We start from the raw sequence: 22,868 nt of genomic DNA, 5'->3' as shown, positions 1-22,868 counted from the left end.
AGGATAAAAGACTTAGAGGGTAAACTTCACTCTGTGCAGCTCACCAAGAAAAAAGAAGAGGAGACGTTTAGGAGGAAGTGAGTGTTTCTGGCTCCAGTGTCAGCGTAGGGAAAACGTTCCCTGATCCCCTTGGGGGCAGACCCAGCCCTTCTGTGGGACTGTTAGCTGGGTCAGGCCTGCTCTTCCAGGGTCTCCCCTCACTTTTCAGTTCAAATTAGTATATTTGTGTGTGTTTGGAGGAATATCATCAAAACACTGAGAATTACAGAACACGCCTTGTAAAATGAATTGCTGAAAGCCGTCCAGATTGACACTTAGAGCCGATATACTTGACCCGTTGAAACAAGTCTTGGGAGCAGGATGCACACAGATGCTCCGTGTCCTCACACACTGCGTGACCCCGCAGAGTCGTGTGCAGCCCAGGTGGCATTATTTACGGAGCCAAGGTGACAAGAAACCTGTGTTCCTTGGTTCCTTGGTGTGGGCTGGGGTGTCCATGCCCTGGAGTCTTGGTGTTTGCCTTTTGAAAGTAACTAACCAATGGTCACAGAATAATGCAGTGCAGAAATAACTCCCTCCCTTCACTAGCTGTCATGATCAAACTTTTGTTGTGATTTGGTGAAAAAGAAAGGTATATCCTGCCAGAAACTAATGGGTACAGCAACTGGCATGAGTATAGTTTTTTGCTACTAGAAGGTGGAAAATACTCAACAGTTTGCAAGGTGAGTAAGATGAAGATTGATTGTAATTGGAATGAAAAGTACGGCATGCGACTTGATTAAATAAGGCTTAACCATCTCATTGAACAATGCTGATGGAATCTGAAAGAAATCATGTGGAATTACATTTTTTAGGGCTTTTTACTCTTCATCGAAACCAAATAGAATAAAAGCATAAAACATCATGGACATCATGTCAGCTGTCAGCGACACCCAACAGTGTATTTTCGAGACGAATGTTCTGTTGACAGAGTTCCAGTAGGTTTGGCATCTCTAGCGAAGGACAGACATGCAGCCTGCATCCCGCGGCCCCCAGTTCTGGGAAGCCTCAGATTCCGGGTTGAAAGCAGCCCAGCAAATGGGGTAGCTGCGAGGCCAGGGCAGTTTACACCTGCCTTCTGCTTCCCGAGTCCGTACGGCTTCTGCTGGTGGCCCTTCACTGAAGCACATGTTCTGGGGTCTTTCTCCCATGGACTGTGAGCTTGGGAGGGCTGGGGCCCGGCGTCTGAGAATCTCTCAGTCAGTGTTTTTGTGTGAGGAGTGAGGAGCAGAGAGAAGCGGGCAGAAGTGCCCTTCAGGAGGACACTCATGCAGCACTCCTGCAGAATGAGGAAGGTTCTAGGCTCGGGGGTCCTGAGCAGGGCCTATGTGAGCCACTGGGGACCTCACTGTGTTTCAGGCATGAGGAGCTGGACCGTCTGGCCAGGGAGAGGGACACGGTGCTGATGGCAGCGAAGAGCGCCCATGCGGAGCAGCTGCAGGCGGTAGAGGCCAGGGCCCTGGAGCTGCAGGTGAACTGCGAGAACCTCGAGGTGCAGCTCCGCAGGGCTGAGTGGAGGCAGGCGGACACCACCAAGGAGAAGGACGCCGCCATTGACAAGTGAGCTGCGGCTGAGGGCCTGGCTGCCTAGTTAACCTGTTTCAGATGAAGGGAAGTGGGCACAGGCTGTTGGGAGTCACTCCTGCAGCTCCCGTCACTGTTGTTGTTGTTGTTTTAATTTTATTTATTTATTTATGGCTGTGTTGGGTCTTCGTTGCTGCGTGTGGGCTTTCTCTAGTTGGCGGCGAGCGGGGGCTACTCTTCATTGCGGTGCACAGGCTTCTCATTGCGGTGGCTTCTCGTTGTAGAGCACGGGCTCTAGGGCGCGTGGGCTTCAGTAGTGGTGGCTTGTGGGCTCGAGCAGACGCTCAGTAGTTGTGGCACACAGGCTTAGTTGCTCTGCGGCGTGTGGGATCTTCGCAGACCAGGGCTTGAACCCCTGTCCCCTGCATTGACAGGCGGATTCTTAACCACTGCGCCACCAGGGAAGCCCCTCCGTCACTGTTTTTAACCATTCTCTTTTTTCATTTTCCTTTATTTGAAAGTATGTGGTTAGTATGTGTGGATGTATGTATGAATGTGTGCATTTATTTATTTGTGGTAAATACACATAGCATACAATTTACCATCTTAGCCATTTTTAAGTTCAGTGGCATTAAGTACATTCACAGTAGTGCAACCATCACCCCATTCGTCTCCAGAACTCTTTTCTCTGTAAAACTAAAACTGCCCATTAAACAGTAACTCCCCATCCCCCTCTCCCAGCCCCTGACACCAACCATCCTACCTTCTGTCTCTGTGAATTTGACTACCCTAAGGACCTCACATGAGTGCAATCCTACAGTGTCTGTCCTTCTGTGACTGGCTTGTTCCACTCAGTGTGATGGCTTCAAGGTTCATCCACGTTGTAGCGGGTGTCAGAATTTCCTTCCTTTATAAGGCTGAATAACGTTGCATTGTTTGTATAGAACTACATTTTGTTTATCAGTTCATCTGCTGATGGCCATTTTGGTTGTTTCCACCTTTTGGCTGCTGTGACTAGTGCTACTATGACCATGGGTGAAAAAATATCTGCTCAAGTCTCTTCTCAGTTCTTTTGGTATGTACGCAGAAGTGGAGTTGTAGGTCATACGGTAACTCTATGTTTAACTTTCTGAGGACCTGCCGAACTGTTTTCCACAGTGGATGCACCATTTTTCACAAAGGTTCTAGTTTCTCCATAAACTAGTTTCTTTTTGTTTTTTTAAATCAAAAACCATTCTTTACAATTATTTTTTATTTTTTTGGCCACACTATGCAGCTTGCAGGATCAGTTCCCCAACCAGAGATTGAACCCGGGCCCTCGGCAGTGAAAGCACAGAGTCCTAACCACTGGACTGCAGGGAATTCCCAACTAGTTTCTTTTTAAACCCAGTTTTCTTTTTCGGCATCTTAACAGGCCATGACATGTAAGCCACTCTGTCCCACTGTGCCTGGTGTCTGCAAAGGGCCACTGTAACTGAAGTCATAATTGAACTCAGCCTTTTGGCGGCCGGTAAGGGAGTGATCTTTAGAGAAGCTGTGTTTACAGAAGGCAATGAAGATAAATAAGTCATTTATAGAGCCTACTGTTTAGCAACTGGCTTTTCTCCTTTGTTTGGAAAATATTTGTCTTTTTTTTTTTTTACAGAGAATTCTCTGCCAAGTTATATTTCTACTTACGGGGAAAATGGCTCTTAAACTATAAAATACCAGGAAGTTAAAATTTATTCAGGATAGCTTCCTTAGAGTCACACGTTGTATTGTTTGATCTGTTAAACGCAGGCAGCGGTAGCTGGAGGGGTGAGGCAGCTCAGTCTGACGGGCATGTGTTTCCCCAGCCTCTCCTCCGCTTGGACAGGCTCTCCCTGGGCCCTTCTCACGGATGGCGACTCAGATCCCAATATCCGGGTGCACAGAACTTCCTGCAGGCAGGCCTCCTTCCTCTGCTCTCACCTCTTGGCATGTCCACCCTTGCGTTCCTTCCTGTTCTTCCGTGGGACCAGTCAAGTGGCCATGACAAGCAGCATCATTGGGTTCCCAGGAGAAGTCTTAGTGTCTGTATCAGTGTCTTTTCATTCCCAGACATACTCTTTATAAATCAGCAACAAAACGGCCCATACTGTGAGCTTGCTGTCTCTTTGGGCCTATTTGTGATAGTTTTCCTGAGACCATTGGTTTGTGGATGGCAGAGTAGAGAAATGATGACCTGAGACAGTGTTGTGAGAACCATGTGTGTCCGTGCAGGTGTATAACCTATCACATGGAATATGGTGCACTTTAACCTCCTAGTACCCAGAGGTAAGATGCAAAAAAAAATAGGTGAAATTAACTCCAGGGGACTTCCCTGGTGGTCCAGTGGTTGAGATTCCATGCTCCCAACGATCGGGTTCAATTCCTGGTCAGGGAACTAGGTCCCACATACTGCAACTAAGAGTTCACATGATGCAGCTAAAGATCCTGCGTGCCGTAACTAAAAAGATCCCGCATGCTACAGCTAAGACCCAGCACAGCCAAATAAATAAATGAATATTTTAAGAAAGAAAAAAAAAATTAACTCCAATAACATTATATCTAACTCAGTATACAGTAAGTCCCCTACATATGGATGAGTTCCGTTCCGAGTACACGTTCCTAAGTCCGATTTGTTCATGAGTCCAACAAAGTTAGCCTAGGTACCCAACTAACACAATAGGCTATATAGTAATAGGTTGTAATAGGTTTATAATACTTTTCACACAAATAATACGTAAAAAACACACAAACACAAAAAATAAAACATTTTTAATCTTATAGTATGGTACCTTGAAAAGTACAGTAGTACAGTACAACAGCTGGCATACAGGGGCTGGCATCAAGTGAATAGGCAAGAACAGTTACTGACTGGAGGAGGGAGATGAGGTGGGAGGCGGTAGAGCTGAAGGATCGTCAGCAATTGGAGATGGAGGGCAAGCTGCAATTTCATCTACACGTGACCTTAATGGCACAGGTTCTGGTTCCTTGCTGGGTTCAATTCTATCTACCCTCTTAAAGAAACGATCCAGTGATGTCTGGGTCGTAGCTCTTCTTTTCTCGTCATAGATGACATGGTAGCACTGGATTGCATTCTGAACGGCTGCTGCAACCTTCGTATACCGTTCTACGTTTGGGTCCTGTGCCTCAAATACTATCAGTGCCTCCTCAAATAAAGAAAATCCCTTGCCATTTCCTGCGTCGTGAATCTCTTCAGTTCTTCAGTTACTTCTTCATCTTCGTGTTTCTCTTCGTCCTTTCTCTGGGTCTCCAATTCCATCAGGTCTTCATTAGTAAGCTCCACGTTCACATCTTTGAAACTTCGCAACTTGAAGGTTCATATGTAGGGGACTTACTTTAACCAAAATGCCATCTTGTTACATATCGTTAATAAGTAATCAATATAAAGTTATTGAAGAAGGATGACTAAACTTGCCTGAAAAAAATATTATTGAGATATTTTGCATTTTTTGGTGCTAAGTTTTGAAGGCACATCTCAATTCAAATTGGCCACATGCCTGGGAGCCCCATGTGGCCCATGGCCCAGTGCTGGGCAGCGCTGGTCCGAATGCTGGTCGGAGGCCAGGACTCAGTGAGGGCGAGCTCTCTGCTCTCCAGAACACAGGCCTGCTTGTGCTGGCTTGGTCTTGGCAAAGTGGAGCAGGAACCAGGGTCCCATTCATGGACACATGCAAAGCCTGCTGTGTGCAGATCATCTCATGGGAATTCGTTAGAATTAAAAATATGGTTCTCGAGCTCCAGCACCTTCTCTTATAGTTGGGGAAGCCCAACACACATGGAATTACGAAGAATCAGATCAGGGACTGTAATGGGAAGCTCAAATTGGATGTCCTGCTTGATGTGTGAGGCCTGGGCAGTTGACTTCCCAGGGCCGCCAGCTGCTCCTCTTTCCCACCCGGAAAATCAGATAAGGTCCAGTTACAAAGCACCTCCTAGCCGATGTCCTTCGGCCTCGGAGCAGAGTTGCAATTGAGTAGGTAGAGGGGAAGGAGTGCTTTGGAATTCCAGGGCAGGCCAGGCATCTCGTGTTCTTTCGTCTTCCAGCGACACACAGATCGGAGGAGAGCCTTTCATTTCCCTCTGTCACGTCAGACATGGGGCACTCGAGGCTCCAGGGCTAAGTGTCTGGTGGGGCACAGCCAGGGTGAAGCCCGGATGCTGTGGGCAACCAGCCCACCCGCACACACTTCCCGGTGTGGACTTGGCTCCAGGTCGGTGCCTGGGTTGGGGGCCAGCTTTGTCACAGGTTCCTGGGCCCCCACCTGCTACTTTCTCACCCCGACAACTACATGGGACCAGAGCAGGTGCTGCCCCAGAGAGAGGGTGCTGGGCAGACCCGGAGGGGAGCAGCTCCAGCCCCCATTCTGACACCAGCACTGTGTCTTAGCTGGACAAGTTCTGCAGTTTCCAACTTTTTTTTGTGGCCCCTTGTGATATTAGGATGAGCTTAGTTAAGAGTCAGTATGACTCTGGACATACTGTGCTAGAAGTAATTCATTTAAATTATATGGGCTTCCCTGGTGGCGCAGTGATTTAAGAATCCACCTGCCAATGCAGGGGGCCCAGGTTCAATCCCTGGTCAGGGAACTAGATCCCACATGCGTGCCCCAACTAAGAGTTCACGTGCCACAACTAAGGAGCCCACGAGCCGCAACTAAGACCTGGCGCAACCAAATAAATAAATAAAATAAAAATAAATATATATTTTTTAATTATTAAAAAAAAAAAACCCCAGCACACCGGCCTTGGCGTTTAGGCCTGTTTAAGCTGAAATGTTTAAAGAAGCTTCCCACGAGGGAACCTGCTCCCTTCTCCTTCCCATCTCTGCCCATGTTCGGATGGAGCTTTGTCTGAGACTCAGGGCAGCTGCACTCGGGACTTTGATCCAAGGCCTTATCGGCTGACAGCCATTTGCCTTCCCACAGCTCGTCCACCTCTGCACTGCACTCCGTGGCCCACCTGTGGGCCTGTGGCTCTGGGCAGTGGCCAGTGAGTGATCACAGCATTTACCCCACAGCATGCTGAGTGCAGATTAGGAGGGAAACAGGCCAGGGCTGCAAATAAGGTGACCACCCTGCGAGCTTTGTGTGGTTAATATCATGGCTACTCTAGTCAATATTGTTAGGTGTTCTTTCTAAAGTTTCTCTTCTTGGGAGATTTATCATATTTTTGGTGATTCTTCCAAGGAATGTAAAGGGTTTCTGTAGAACCTTATCTTGCTGTTCAATTTGGAGATATGTGTTGAATGTCTCTATGTGGAAGGGCTCTGCTGGGCATGGCAAGGGGTGCCCAGGTGAGTCAGAATTCACTGGTTCAAAACCGTTGGCTCGGGCTTCCCTGGTGGCACAGTGGTTGAGAGTCCACCTGCCGATGCAGGGAATGTGGGTTCGTACCCCGGTCCGGGAGGATCCCACATGCCGCGGAGCGGCTGGGCCCGTGAGCCATGGCCGCTGGGCCTGCGCGTCCGGAGCCTGTGCTCCGCAACAGAAGAGGCCACGACAGTGAGAGGCCCGCGTACCGCAAAAAAAAAACAAAAAAAAAAACAACCATTGGCTCTGAGAGACACGCCCTGGCACACATTTCCCCGCGCACCTGGCGTGGGCTTGGCATTCTGCAGGTGTTAGTCGATGCTTGGGTTGGTGGGAGGGATGGGTGTGTATTTCTTCTTGGGTTGGACCATTTCTTAATCTAGGCAAGGAAGCCTCTGCCCCGATGAGTGTGAAAGAGACCCTGATCTGTAGCATTTCCTTTGAGGGCTGTGTGCATGTGTGTGTGTGTATTTGTTGTAAAAGAGAGCTCTAGTGAGAATCACGCCCACATTCACGTTGCTTCCCTTCTTTGTTTAGACTTCGGGAAGATGCATCAGCTCTAAAATCTGGCTGGGATGCCCAGATTGCTCAACTTTCCAAGGAGATGATCTCCAAAGACCTCCAGGTTCAGGCGCTGCAGGAAGAAGAGGTGAAGCTGAAGGCACAGCTGGCCAGATGCCAGCAGGACATTGGAAGGTACCATGTGGTGGGGGAAGGGGATGAAGATGGGGCGGCGGGGTGGGTGGTCAGAGGAGGCCTTTCCCACAGAGCGCGGTTCTCGGTCTGCACCAGGGCTGTAAAAGTGTGTGTGCCATTTGGTCCTGTGTCAGGAATCACCTCTGAGGTCTTTTGTCTGACTGTTAGTGTCTTTTCCTATCAGTTGGAATGAGCACTTGGCTAAAGATAATATTCTCTTTCTTGAGAAATCATTGAAATATAATAAATGTCCCAATTTTAACTGTACAATTGATGAATCTCGACAAATATGTACATAAGTAAGCAGTATAACCACTACTACAGTCAGGATGTAAAACCCGAAGCCCGAAGTCCCCTCCCACTTCGGCACCTGCCAGGATGCTTTCTGTCACTGTGGGTTTCTCTTGATCTGGAATTTCATCTGCGTGGAATCCTACTGTTTATAGTCTTTTGTGTCTGGTTTCTTTGGATATTTATTTGAATATTCAGGTTTTCTATTTTGTGTGTGTGTGTCGCTTTTGGTAATTTGTATCTTTCCATGAGTTTGTCCATTTCATCTAATTGTTGACTTTATTGGCATAAAATTGTTTATAGTATTTCTTTATTGTCCCTCTAATATGTGTCAAATCTGCAGCAGTGTCCTCTCTCCTTCTTGATACTGGTGACTTGTATTGTCTCTTTTTTCCTCCATCAGTCTAGCTAGAGATTTATCCATTTTACACATCTTTCCAAAGAGCCGGCATTTGGTTTCATTGATTTTTCTCAATTGTTTTTCTGTTTTCAGTTTCACTGATACCTGCTCTTATCCTTACTATTGTCTTTCTCCTGTTTCCTTTGCTTTAATTTGATGTTCTTTTGATAGCCTCTAAGGCTTTCCCCACAAGGTCTCAGCTGCCAGGAAGCCTGGTGGGTTTTTTATTTCAGACATTTCACTTTTCATTTCTCTCCTCATTGTGTGTGTGGTTGCCTTTAATCTCTGAACATATTTACAGTAGCTGTTCTAAAGTATTTTTCTGCTGATTACATCACCTCTGTTGAGGGTCTGTTTCTGTGGCAGCCAGGTCCCCCAAGTAAGTGGGTCTCACTCGGCTGGAATCAAGGTGTCGGCCGGGCTGCCCTCTCTTCTGAGGCTCGGGCTCCCCTTACCAGCTCATCTAGGTTGTCGGCAGAGGTCACTTCCAGCAGCTGTGGGTCTGATGTCTGTTTCCTTGCCGGCTGTCAGCCGGGGTTGTCCTGGCCACGTGGTCCTCTCAGCACGGCCAGCAGGAGAATCTCCCTGCAGTGGGCAGGATGGAGCCTTACTTGGTGTCCCCTGTAGAAGGTGTTACCATCCCGCCCTGGTCACAGCCCTGCTCACCGGGGAAGAGGCCTTCCAGCGATCTTCACCCTGCATTGCTCTGTGTGGCTGACGAGAAGCCTCGTGCGGGTCCGGTTCACTCCCCCACGCACTTTTCTTCCATCCCAGCCGGCGGTCTGTACCTTCCCCATGGCGTCTGAAGCCCCTCCTGTCCAGCACTCGGAAGCTTTCAGGCAGAAGGCGCATATCCCTCTCCAGCCATGGTGGATTTCCTCCTATTTCCGTGGTTATTTCCTCCTTCCATTCTGATTTCTCCCAGCCCCCTGGTAGATGGACGCTGGTCTTCTGAGTTCTGTTTGACCTTTCAGCGCACTGTTGACTATCGAGCTCTGTCTGCTCTGCTGTGAACCCTCTCGCGTTTCTCTAGTGCAACCATTTTCTTGTTTGTCTGAGTTTGCTGCCTTTCTTCCTGTCTCCTCTTACTGAGTTTGACCTCCTCTCCCACAGTGCTGGGTTTCTCAGTATTGGGAGACCCGGCCGCCTGCTCCTCTCTGAACCTGGGCCTGTGTGAAGGTGTCAGCCAAGCCCGTGAACACGGCTGGCCTGGGGGCCCAGGAGGAGCGCCTCCCACCTCAGCTACGTCACAGCCCAAAGGGACCTCAGGAAAACGTTCAAGTTGGTGGTTTTCACCCCCGCAGGTACAAACAGCAGCTGTCTCTGGCAGTAGAGAGGGAGCAGAGCCTGGAGCGTGACAAGGTGCAGTTGGAGCTGGACTGGCAGCGCCGCTGCGAGGGTGTCGAGCGGGAGCAGTACCGGCGGGCTGAGGACTTGATTCAGGGCCTAACCGCGGCCAGAGACCAGGTCTCTGCTCCCCAGGGCTGTCTGACTTCTTTCTGCAGGAGGAAGGGCTGGGAACGTCCACTGAGGTGCATGGAGCCCGGCTTGGGCCCTCACTGAGTTATTCTTTGCATTTGAAAACACTCAGCCTCACTGAGCAGTTTGATTTATAACAACAGGACTTAAAGTGATAAGATGAGTCTCTGCCCATAGCCTTTCTCTAATGGCCAGTGCAGCTGCCTCTGGAGCTGGATCAGCGATTGCTGTGCTCTGCCGGCTCTGATGGCCACGTATTTGCTGGGGTTTCTCACCCGAGTGTCTGCTGTCTGCTTCCCCGCAGGATGGGGAGCTGGTCTGGACCCTGAAGGTGGCACTGCTTCCTTGTAATCCTCCCAGGATGAACTGAGTCTGTGTTTTCCCCAGGTTGCTGCCAAGTTGCAGGAGACAGAGCGGGTGCTGTGTGGCCAGGAGGTGGTGCTGAAGGCCGTGACCCGAGAGAGAGACCAGGCTGTGCAGGCGCTGCGGACACGCAGACTCCACCCTGAGGAGGAGGCGCAGGTGAGGGGCCACCTCCTGCTGAGCCTCCGCACGGCTCTTCCTCCCAAGCCCCTTGGAGACACCCACTCCCCCAGCCAGAGGGAAAATATGCCAGATAGAACCAGCGCTGGAGGCAGGTCTTTTCAGCCCTATTTCTTTTAAAATGACTGTTTGCACAAACAAGGGTGAGGCTGAGCCTCAACCAGTTAATGGGAGTCTACACTCAATCTTTGTATCTTCAGCATCTGAAATATCAAAAAACCCCAAATTCAGATATTGCACCGTGGCAGACAGTAACACGAAGAACCAAGAGGTTAGAGCTTTATCCCAAAACACACTTCTTCATACGTGGTGAGTAAGCCATGCAACATGCGACGACGGCCGTTCCTCTCATAAAGCACAGACTTCCTTACTGCTTTGCACTGGCCAGAGCCTGATACTGTGGGATGCCTGCGGGTTGAATGGTGGCCCCAAAAGACATGTTCCGGTCTCAGTGCCTCGGGATGGGACCTTCCTTGGAAATAGAGTCTTTATGGATGGAATTAGTTAAGATGACATCACATGGGAGCAGGGTGGGCCCAACCCAATAGGACTGGTGTTCTTAGAAAAGAACACACATGAAGACAGACACAGGAGGAAGGCCATGTGACGACAGAGGCAGAGAGCAGAGCCTTGTGTCTGCAGGCCGAGGACTAGCGCCAGTAAAACCTGAAGCCAGAAGTGGCAGGATTTGACTCAGAGTTGCAGAGGGGGCATTTGCTTCCACTGAGGGGGACCCTTGGCGCAGGCCTAGAGTTTGGCATTACAGTGAACACAGCCCATGTCTTGCCTTGCCTCTTGCCTTGTCCCCCGTCCATCCAGGCCTCCAGAGGGAAGCCCTGTCACCGGGCTGCTAGGAAATCTGGGCAACCCGCAAGGAGAAGTGCCTTCCAGAGCTGCACCAGCAGAGCGCAGCCCGAGCCTGTCTCAGACATGACCTTCCTGGTTCAATGGCCCATTGTTTCAGTAGTCTGACCTCTGTCCATTTGTGGAAAGTCACTTACCCGGTCGTCCAGGATAATGGAGCCACTGAAATCCTTAGGATGTCTGCAGGGGTGCTGGCCTCTTCCCACCTGTCCAGCTGTCCACCTGCAGAGGGAGGATGGATGTGGCACAAGCTGCGTCTCCAGGTGTCCACCCAGCCCTGCTTGTGCCTATGTGCGGGAGTGCAGGTCGTAGCTCATGTGTCCTTGCTGGGAGGACTCGTGCTCACTGCGGGTGGAAGGGGGCCCTGGGGCCTCACTGCGACCTCTGTGGCTGGCACTTGCCCGCAGTTGGTGCTAGGTTGACCTAGCGTTCACCTGGTGGAGGTGGGCTCCTGCCAGCCATGCCATGTGGGCAGTGACTGTCCTCTCTGCACAGGTGACTGCGCAGCCCCCAATCTGGCCACCCTCAGAAACCTCAGGAGCTTCCGAAACACACCCCTCTGAGTCCCAGCAGGACCTACTAGGCCCGATGCCTTAGGGGTTGAGCTCCGAAAGACGAGTCTGTTAACAAGCCCCTGGGGAGATTCACCTGTCAGCCAGTCGTCAGGTTTGGGAGCACCGGTGTTCCCAGGTGGGGCTGACCCCAGCCTCCAGAGTCACCTGTGGTCCTGGGGGCTCACAGCAGGTGGTCTCTGCATGGGTGCCTTCCCTAGGACACATAGAGAAAGCAAATGCCTCTTTTTTTTTTTTTTTATCAATGAGCCCCCACCCCAATTTTTCGTTGTCGTATTTTCCCCCCAGGCTGGCAATTAAAAGAAGACATGTGTCTCCAAGCACCAGCTCGGCTGGTCAGGGAGGCCTCTCATGGCTGGTTGCCTTGTTAAGTAAACAGGGGCTTTAGAAATGGTCTAGGGGTCAGAAACAAGTGCCCCGCCCATCCATGCAGAGTGGGGAGATGCAGTGGAGGCACCTGCGAATGTGAGCTGGCGTGGCGGTCTTGACAGAGATGTGGCTTCCAAGCCAGGACCCAGGGTGGGGCAGAATGCTGCACAAGTTCCTGGCTGACCCAATGGAATGAAGTTTTTTGAATCCTGCAGCTAATAGCAAAACACCTGTGCTCCTGTAGGGGGCCTTAATGCTGGGAACAGGTTAAGGATGTGACCACCTGGTAAAGCGGCAGGTGTGGGCGGGCAGCAGTTGGTGCTGAGTTCTGCAGGGGTGAGCCCTTGGCAAACACTAAGGTAGGAGCAGTGAGGGAATCTGTCATACACCGAAGTCAGAAATAGAGGCCGCCAGGGAGCGAGACACTGTGCTTCCTGGGGAGCGATGAGCCCATCACAGATTCCACTGTTCAGATGGACAGGCTCTAGGCTTTGGCCACATCTTCTCCCTCGCTTGGTACTAGTTCCGAGCACGGAGCCTCAGCAGAGCCGTGGTGATCACCCCACGGAGACCAAGGCACCACCGTCGGGCAGGCATTACCAGGGCAGAGACGCAGCCACGGCCGCAGGGGCAGAGGATTCGCCTTGCAACTGGGCTGCACTGCGGCTTTGAGGTGGATCCTGTTGTTCAGGACAAGGAAGCTGAGGACCTGAGAGGAGTGGTCCCTGCCCCACAGGTGGCAGAGGGAGAATGTGAGTAGCACCAGCCAGCTGCACACTCACGGCCCCGACCACACTGCTGTCTGCCTTAGTGGGAGCAGCCTGAGGCCCTGCCACGGAGAGGGTGGGAAATGGCCCAGTGGGCACAGAGAGGGAGGTCGGGTGTTTGCAGCAGGAGCAGTGGGGCCAGAGCAGTGGCTGGAAGGAGACAGAGCAGGTGCATAGCAGAGCCAGTGGTGGCTTGAAAAGTTGGGAACTGTGAGTAACAGAAGAAATAGCTTCATTCTGAAAGTAAAAATATGTGGCCACTGCAGAAATTTTACAATTTTAGTTCAGCACAGTGTTCTCTGGAGTCAGGTGGGCCCAAGGTTCACCCCAGCTCAACTCCTCCTTGGCCGGACCTCTTGGGTCCCCCGTGGTGCATTAGTGGGAAGTTGGTGACAGCGTGTGTCACGTGCTTGCTCAATGCCAGGGCTGAGCGTCGTGGCCGGGTCAGACCCATGGAGGCCGTGTGCTTGTCTGTCATCAGCGTGTGGCTGTGTGTGGTCAGGTGGCCCCTGAGAGCTCGCGTCTCTGTTTCCTCATCTGTGTGAGGGGTACCCCTGGGAATGCTTGGCCCACTGCGGATGGATGTGAGCTCTGCAGATGTGAGCCAGCATCGCTTGGAACAGAGAAGAGAACATATCGTGTCTGTCTGACACTCAGATGTTTTAGTGTATTTCCTTCCAGCCACCTCTATCTCCATATCTCATGTATGTTCCTGTGCCCATACTGTGTTCATATAGCTCAGGTCATGCTATATAACGTTAATTCTTTTTTAAAGTTTCCATAAATATTTCTCACATCATTAAAATTCTTTAAAAATGCAGGACTTCCCTGGTGGCGCAGTGGTTAAGAATCTGCCTGCCAATGCAGGGGACACGGGTTTGAGCCCTGGTCCGGGAAGATCCCACATGCCACGCAGCAGCTCAGCCTGTGCGCCACAACTACTGAACGTGCGTTCTAGAGTTGTGAGCCACAACTGCTGAGCCCATGCGCCACAACTACTGAAGCCTGCGCACTTAGAGCCCACGCACCACAACTACTGAAGCCCGCATGCTCTAGGGCCTGTGTGCTGCAACTACTGAGCCCACGTGCTGCAGCTACTGAAGCCCATGAACCTAGAGCCCATGCTCTGCAACAAGAGAAGCCACTGCAATGAGAAGCCCACGCACCACGACGAAGAGTAGCCGCCACTCGCCACAACTAGAGAGAGCCCGCGTGCAGCAGCAAAGACCCAACGCAGCTAAAAAGAGAATAAATAAAAAATAAAATTCTTCAAAAATGCAACTTAAATGGTTGTGTACTTTATTGTATGACCATGCCACGGTTTACTTCATCATTCTCTCACTAATGGCCGTTGGGATCATTTGCACAGATTCTTGTAATGCTGCATGGGCATGTTTGTGCGTCTCTGAACTTGTTAGAAGCTCGCGTTGTGTTCACATAGTCTTGGTCTCTCTCAGCAGGACTGGTCAAAGGTCCTTGCAAGCCCGGCTGGTTTGCTTTGCTGGTAAGCAGGATCCAGCAACCAGTCGGAAAGTCAGAAAGTCTCAGGATGGGACCTGGGCCTTGAGTGGGGAGTGAGCATGTGCTGCTTCCTAGGGGAGGACTTTCCTTCCTGCCCATTTGGAGGTTAGTGTGCTGATGGGGCAGCCATGGAGGAGAGGAGCCTGGTGCTTTCTGCAAGCAAACATCCACAGAGGGCTGGGTTGTGCTGGGCCCAGATGCAGAGAACTAGGCAAACCACGGGCTCCCTTCCTCTGTCCCCTCCTCTGGCACCCACTGTACAGGCAGTGTCTGAAGACAGTGGTTTCATAGAATTTGTGTGGTTTTCTAGTTGTTTACAGCCAGAGGGCAAGTCCCGTAGCAGCAAATCCCTCATGGTCAAAGGCAGAAGTCTCTCTTGCCATCATTTTCAAAGGAGATTTTCACTCTGGGTGACAGGTTTTTATTTTCTTTCTGCACATGGTTCCATTGTCTTCTAGATTTCATTGGTTCTCATGAGAAGTTGTCAGTTTCTTGTATTTGTTCTTCTGCAGGAACATAATGTGTCTTTTTTTCCTCTGGTCGCTTTTAAGAGGTTTTCTTTATCATTGTTTTTTAGTAATTTGACCATGATGTGCTGTTTGGTGTAACTTTTTGTGTGTTTATCTTGCTTCAGTTTTCTTGAACTTCTTGGATCTGTGGACTTACGTTTTCATCAAATTGGAAATTTTTTTGCCAACAAGTTCTGAATCCTTTTCTGTCCCCCTCAATGATCTGGGTTAGTGTGTTTCTGCTTCACATTATTCCGTGGTCACTAGAGCTCTGTTGTTATTTGTTCTTTTTGGTCTCTTTCACTCTGTGCTTGAGTTTGAATACTTTCTGCTGCTATGTGTTTATGTTCCCTCATCTTTTCTCCTGTAGTGTCTGATCTGCTCTTAATCCCATCCTAGCCAGTGAATTTTTCCTTCAGACTGTATATTTTCCATCTCTGTAGATGCTATTTGGTTCTTTTTTGATATCTTCCATTTCTCTCTTTATGTTCATGTTTTTCTTTAAATCCTGGAGTATATTTATGGGAACTGCTTTAAAGTCCTTGACTGCCACTTAGCATGATGTCTTCATGGTCCTTCCATGTTGTAGCATGTGTCAGAACATTGTTCCTTTTTCTGGCTGAGTAATATTTCACAGTGTTACCCTTTGTTTATCCATTATCTGTGGGTAGACATTTGAGTATTTCCATTTTGGCTACTATGAATAATGCTGCTCCAAACCTGTGTACAGGTTTCTGTGTGTATGTATGTTTTCAGTTCTCTTAGGTCTATACCTAGGAGTGGAATTGCTGGGTCGTATAATAGCTCTGTGTTTACTTTGTTGAGGAACAGCCAGACTGTTTTCCACAGCAGCTGCACCATTTTACATTTACAAGCCACTGCGTACCTTTACCTTTTACAGTGCACAAGGATTCCATTTTCTTCACATCCTCAGCAACACTTGTTATCGTCTTTTTTATAACTGCCACTCTAATGGGTGAATGATGGGCTTCTGACTAAAAAGGAAGGGTCCCCAAATTTCTCAATAAAAGTTATCTTTGAAAAACCGTGGTCTTGTCTTTATGAAACACAGAAGAAAAAGTTTTTTCATACTTCTGTCAACATTACCCATCTCTAGGACAGGTGACGGGGAGCAGGAACAGGGGGCAGGTGGACGCAGATGCAGCCGGCCTCAGTGCACAAGGGAATCATCGGTTCTTGGCTGTAACCAATTTCTTTTCTTTCTTTTTCTTTTTTTTTTTTTTTCCCGTATTTGACAGATGCTTGTAAGGCATCAAGAAGAAGAAATAAGTAAAAGTTTTCCATCTACTGTGATCCAGCAGCTACAAGAGCAGAACACAAGCTTGCGAAACGTTATTGCACAGATGAGGAAAGAAATGGAAACTCTAAGTGATCAGATTCTTCCTTCTGCCCAGTTAGGAGGGGAGACCTCACAAACAAACCAGCCTGACCCAAAGGCAGCCGCTGATTCAACTGTACCTGGTGAGCGAAGGGGAGAGGGAGAGAGGGAGAGGGAGGATGAGATGCCATCTCTACCGGGTCCACGATAGGCTTCACTTGGAGTCTTACAAGTGAACATCCCCTTTGATAGATTACTTCAAAGTATGACAGCTGCTTTTCCTCCAAGGGAAGGGTCTTAAGTCAAATATTTTATATACAATAAAAACTTTTTATTGGTAAGTGGAGGGAAAAAGTGAAGGATACACACTTGACGCACTTAAAAACCAGAGCGAGACTTGGACCAGGGACTGGGTTGGCGTGCTCTCCTGGAGTGGGCAGGTGGGGCTAGGGGAGCAGGCCCTTCCTCAGGGGAGCATCCAGGCCCCAAAGGTCGCCCAGCCCCACGCTATTTGGAGCAGGGTCTCGAGGGGTGGTGAGTGGAGGGGCAGCGCCTGAGACGGCTGCACTCAGGATGATATGGTTGTGTCGGTGCGTCAAGGGTTGCAGGACTGAAGGAGAGTGAGTGTTCGCTCCTGACCATGGGGCCCCCTCGGAGAGCATGGCGAGCTGATCTCTGGAGGGGAGCGTATCAGACAGCATGGGACAGTCATGAGGGTCGGGCAGGGGAGGACAAGGGTGGTAGATAAAGGGTGAGAGTATAAACACATGTGCCTGTGTGTTTACTGGGTTTTTTTGGAAGATTATGTTCTGGCCCTTGAAGCAGAAATGCGAACTCTAAAGCATAAATTAAAAACATTGGAGGAACAACTAGAAGATGTGTTAGATGCTTCGAAGACGACCTCGTCCTGTGCTGGCGTTCAACCCAGTGTCCTGGCCTCCACAGACACCACCGGTGAGAATCCTTGTGTCGTGTCGTGTGCTCCGTCCAGTGACTGTCTAGTAACACAGCCCGAGGAGCTGTTACAAATGTGCCATCCCAGGAGCCCCTTGTCCTCCTGAGCCAGCCGCTGTCCTGACTCCTCACCCTGTGGCTGAGTTTTCATACAAGTGGAATTACACGTGTGTACTCTTGTCTGGCTGTCTCCAGACTATTCACACCATATCCTCTCCCAGTAGCAGTCGCGAGAGCCGTTGCTCTGGTTCCTGCTGACACAGCACAGCTGGCCATCTCCTGTACAATATATCCGTGAATCTTATTTATTTTATACATAATAGTTTGTACTTCTTAATCCCCCGCCCCTATCTTGCCCCTTCCCCCTTCCCTCTCCCCACTGGTAACTACTAGTTTGTTCTCTGTATCTGTGAGTCTGTTTCTTTTTTAGTTATATTCACTAGTTTGTTGTATTTTTTAGATTCTACTTATAAGTGTTATACGGTATTTGTCTTTTTCTGTCTGACTTCTTTCACTTAGCATAATGCCCTCCTGGTCCATCCATGTTGTTGCAAATGGCAAAATTTCATTCTATGACCAAGGAGGCAAGAATATACAATGGAGAAAGGACAGCCTCTGCAATAAGTGGTGCTGGGAAAACTGGACAGCTACGTGTAAAAGAGTGAAATGAGAACACTCCCTAACACCGTATACAGCAATAAACTCAAAATGGATTAGAGACCTAAATGTGAGACCAGAAATCATAAAAGTCCTAGAAGAAAACATAGGCGGAACACCCTGCCATAAATCTTAGCAATATTTTTTTGGCTCCATCTCCTGAGGCATCAGAAGGTCTTAATTTAAGACAAACTTATCCGTCAGTCTGTTCCTCTATGGTTGGTCCAGGATCACAGGCTTGTTCTAGTCTCCGCTTTCATTACTCTTAACTTCCTTTTCTGACAACGAGAAGCCTGGCTCCCGACCTCCTCAGTACATTATTTCTTCTATCCAGTTCCTGGGTGTGAGCAGCCTCCCTAGCACGGAGGCCTTTCCCCACATGGAGGCCCCACCCTTTTACCCAGGCCCTCCCGGGCTCTGACAGCCAAACCAGGCTGCCCTCCACCCTGACACCCTCGCCTGCTGGGCCACCAGCCCCCAGGCAGATCGCTCACAGAGGGTAACCTCCTGCCACCGCCCATCTGATCATTTATGGGTCCATTGTTCAGGAAGGAAAGGAAGGGGCAGGCAGGACACTCTGCCTACCTAGTCATCTTGTCCCAAATAGTGGACGTTTTATTTTTGTCTTTTCCAGTGCTGATAGCTTTTACTTTTTTCTCTTGTATTACTTCCCCTGAGTGGAATCTCTAGTATGATGTTGATCATAGCTGGCTTTCTTCCTGATCCCAGAGAAGAACTTTCAACACTTTAAAGTTTAATATTTACTTTTTTTTTGTCAGATTAAGGTTTCTTCCTATTCCTATTGTAATACAAATCTGTATTTTTTTGTCATGATTCTATCAGTTTTTGCTTAATGTATTTTGAAGCCTTGTTGTTCGATGCATATACATTTATGTTTTCTTGGTGATTTCACCTGTGTATCATTATGTGGTGTTCCTCTTCATCCTGGTAATTTTCTTTCCTCTCAAGTCTACTGTCTGATGCTAATTCAGCCAGTCCAGTTTTCTTCTTCTTCTTCTTTGGCCAAGCTGCACAGCATGTTGGATCTTAGTTCCCTGACCAAGGACAGAACCTTAGCCCCCTGCATTGGAAGCACAGAGTCTTAACCACTGGACCACCAGGGAAGTCCCAGTGCTGCTTTCTTCTGATTGGCGTTTGCATGTATATCTTTATCGTCCATTTTCTTTTAACCCACCTCCATCATTGCATTTGAAATGAATTCCTTGTAGGCAGCATGTAGCTAGGCAGTTTTGAAATCCATCTTGTGATACTTTAGCGGATGGGTTTAGAGTGTTTGCACTTGCTGTAATTGTTGCCGTGTCAGGAGCCAAGCCTGCCATTTCACATTTGTTTTCTATCCGTCGGTTTCCTCTTTCCTGCCTCCACTGGGTCACTTGAACATTTTTTAGTGTTCCACTTTAGTCTAGCTTTTCAGTGTATCTCCTTGGGTACTTTTTCTAGTGTTTGCTCTAGGGATTTCAATATCCTTACTTATCACAGTCAACTCGTGTCAACACTGCAATTTCAAGTGGAATGTGGGGATCTTACCACCAGTCAGGCCCCATCACCCCCTTTATTGTCGCAAATACCACCCCTCTGTACATCGAGAACCACATCAGACAGGATCCTCGTTTTTGCTTTCAACTGTCAAACATAATTTTAAAAACTCAGGAGGAAAGGTATGGTCCATTCTTTCCCCGGATCCTTCCCCTCTCCATGACTCTTGATTCCAGGTTCCTTCTGTCTGAAGCACTTCCTTCAACACTTCCTTTACAGCAAGACTGCTGGTGACAAACTCTTGGTTTTTCTTCATCTGAGATGTCTTTATCTCACCTTCATCCCTGAAGAGTATATTCACTGGTATAAAATTATGAGTTGACAGTTCTTTGCTTTCAGCACTTAAAATATAGCATTTTCTTCTGGTGAGAAATCAGATGATCATTTCTGATGAGCAGTCCATTGCCTGTGAATCATTTCTCTCTGCCTGCTTTCAGAGTTTGTCTTTAGTTTCAGAAATCTGATTATGATGGTCTGTGCACAGATTTCCTTGGCTTATCCTTTTGCCATTGAATCTGAAGATGTGTCTTTTGCCAAATTTGAGAAGTTTTCAACCATTATTTCTTCAAGTATTTTTTTCAGCTCCACACTGTTTTTCCCTTTCGGGACTCCAATGGCAAGAGTGTTAGATCTTTTGTTATTCTCCCACAGGTCACTGAGGCTCTGTCTGTCTGTCTGTTTCCAATCTGTTTTCTCTATTGTTCAGATTGGAGAATTTCTATTATATCTTCAAGTTCACCAGTTCTTTCTTCTGTTGTCTCCATTCTCCTATCAAGCCCATACAGTGAGATTTTTATTATGGTTTCAGTTCTGAAATTTCCATTTTGTTTTGCTTTGTATTTTTCATCCCTTTGCTGAAACTTCCAATATTCATTTGTTTTGAGAGTGTATCAGATTGCCTGTTGGAGTCACCTTAACCTGTCATCTTGTTGTTGTCTTCTTCCATTCAAGGTGAGATTTTCCTTGTTGTTGATATAATGAGTAATTTTGGATTCTGTCATTGACATTTGAGTGTCGTGGCATGAAATCCTGATTGTCTTTGAGTCTGTTTTAATTCTGCTTCTGTTTTACCAGCAGCCGTGCGGGTCTCCCTTTTCCTGGGCCTTGGTTCCTGGTCTTCGCTCAGTGGTGTCTCTGAGTCGTGGCTGCTCCAGCACCAAAGTTGGGAAATACAGGAAGGAAAAAACTCCAGGAACTCACTGTGGGTCGTCCTTTGATTCCCAAGGTCCCCAGCCTCTCTGCCTGCTTTTCCTCCCTGTTCAGAATCTCCTCATCTGGCTTGGTGTGTGGTGTCCAGGGCTGTCAGCTGTAATCAGGGAGAGGAGTGGGGTGGAATGCACACACACATTCATTTTGTTCAGAATGAGAAGCTTAAATTGGTCTTTGAGTGTTAAACCAACCCTGCATTTCTGGAATAAACTCAACATGTGATATATTCTTCTGCTAATATTTTATTGAGAATTATCACATTTATGTTATGGGTAAGATTGGCCTATAATTTTCCTTCCTCTTGATGTTCACGTCAGGTTTTGGAATCAGGATTATTCTGGCCTCATAAATAAGTTGGAATATGTTCACTATCTCTCTGTTTTCTGAAAATGTTTATGTTAGACTCATGTTCATTTTTCCTTAACCAATTGATAGACTTCAACTTGGAAACCACCTGGGCATAGAGTTTTCCTTGTGGGAAAGTTTTAAATTTTTAGTTCAGGTTTTTTTCACAGTTAAAGGACTATCTAGATTTTCCTTTTTCTGTGTCATTTTTTGATGTTATAATTTGCTAGAAAATTGACTATTTCATTTAAATATTCAAAAATTTGGTATAAAGTTGCTTTGGGGAGTGTATTCTCCACACGTTTTCACAGCCCCCAGGATCTAAAGTAACAGCCTTTCCATCTGCTGTATTGTCTCTGTCCATTTTTCCTGCTTAATCTCACCAGGGACTTAACTTTTTCAAAGAACCTCCTCTGGTCTTATTCACCCTCTATTGCACGTTGTTTTCTGTTTCCTCAGCATCTAATACTGACTTTGTTCTGTCCTTCCTTGTACTTTATTTGCTTTTTTTTCCTCATTTTTCAAATGGATGTTCAGTTCATTTATCTTTCATCCTTCTTTTCTAAAATAAGCTTGTATGGCTATAAATACTTTTGAAAGGACAGCATTAGATGCATTCCTTAAGTTTGATAAGCAGTGTTTTTATGATAATCAGTTCAAAATAATTTCTAATGTCCACTGTGATTTCTTCTTTGACCTGTGGGTTCGTGGACATTTTCTTAATTCCCAGCCAAACGACCAGGAGGCTATGCAGGTTGGCCTCTACCAGACACTAGCTGGAAAGGTTGGATTTTTTTCTCCACGAAGACTCCTGCTTTCTTGGCATAAGGATTGTTCTTCATGTGCAGCTCATCTCAGTCTTTGGGGGCACCCAGCTGCATCCACTCAGCTTTAGAACATCTTAACGTCACAGCAGACCAGCAGTGACAGTAGGCATCCTTAGGGGAAGGCAGAGAAGAACACACCTCTGCCCTGGATGCCTCAGATGTCCATCTCCTCAAAGGGAGGACAGGCAGTTGGAAGTTCCCAGGGCTTTAGGAGATGTGAGTCTGACAAAAATCTCTCTCTCTGCAGGAGGAGCTGTGCCGGTCGATGGTCCATCCACGGGACTGGCGCTCCAGAGGCTTGGAGACAGGGCACATCTCCTGAGCTCCCTGGTGGCACAACTCAGACAGAAGGTATGGCTGCTCTCTGATGCTAGACTGTGTAGGTCTTCCGACTGAAGGCACTCCTGGGGTGGCACTGAACCCCAGGAACCTGCTGTGGCCTCTCTGTGCCTCAGGTTCCGTGCAAGGAAGGGGTTGTTGTGAGGAGCAGCTGGTTCACCTCTCGTGTGTCCCTAGAAGGCACGCAGTGAGGACCTGGTAGATGAGAGAGGAGAGTCCAGGGCATGAGGGGCAGTGCTGGCCGTCGATGTGCAGGGCCCCGTCTCTGCCCTCCCAGGACGTGCTGGGCGAGTCCCGGGACCCGTGTTAAACCCAGGCACCAAGCTGTGGCAGGAACGTGTGCTCGTCATCACTGTGACTCTAGATGCCTTGGCCAGTGGCGACCCTTTCTGTCCCTTGGCCCTGCCTTCCTTGGGGACGGGTTGTCACCAGGTACTCGGCCGACCCACTGCTTCCTGGGGAGGCAGGGCAGCTGGGCAAACTCCAGTGCAGTTCCGCCCTGGCATGATGGTGCTGGTGTCACAAACTGTGCTTTATTGCTATTAATTCATGATATCTCTTTTTTTTTTAGTGCTTTTTATTAAATTCTGGTAAAATATACATAACATAAAGTTTACCATTTTTGTGTGTACAATTCAGTGACGTTAAGTATATTCACAGTATCGTGTAACCATCACCAGGGTCTGTTCCCAGAACTCTTTCATCATTTGAACAGAAACTCTGTCCCCATT

The 22,868-nt window shown here is 48.3% G+C and overlaps 1 protein-coding gene across 2 annotated transcripts in view; it reads left to right on the top strand.

Annotated features, from left to right (window-relative positions):
• Nucleotides 1–22,868, top strand: part of CCDC57 (coiled-coil domain containing 57) — a 107,031-nt gene that overhangs the window by 24,740 nt on the left and 59,423 nt on the right. Inside the window, exons 8-15 of one of the 2 annotated variants that reach the window (XM_082678084.1) lie at nucleotides 3–77; nucleotides 1,399–1,599; nucleotides 7,437–7,595; nucleotides 9,591–9,753; nucleotides 10,153–10,287; nucleotides 16,170–16,392; nucleotides 17,051–17,203; nucleotides 22,046–22,149. In XM_082678084.1, the coding sequence (XP_082534210.1) occupies nucleotides 3–77; nucleotides 1,399–1,599; nucleotides 7,437–7,595; nucleotides 9,591–9,753; nucleotides 10,153–10,287; nucleotides 16,170–16,392; nucleotides 17,051–17,203; nucleotides 22,046–22,149 (1,213 nt within the window). The remainder of the gene's footprint in view (nucleotides 1–2; nucleotides 78–1,398; nucleotides 1,600–7,436; nucleotides 7,596–9,590; nucleotides 9,754–10,152; nucleotides 10,288–16,169; nucleotides 16,393–17,050; nucleotides 17,204–22,045; nucleotides 22,150–22,868) is intronic. The other variant, XM_082678085.1, reaches the window with a different exon arrangement.

The sequence above is a fragment of the Grampus griseus genome (genome assembly GCF_964374135.1).
Source record: "Grampus griseus genome assembly, chromosome: 20".
NCBI lineage: Eukaryota > Metazoa > Chordata > Mammalia > Artiodactyla > Delphinidae > Grampus > Grampus griseus.
The sequence above is the reverse complement of the archived record's forward strand: the minus strand, read 5'-3'. Positions and strand labels throughout refer to the sequence as shown.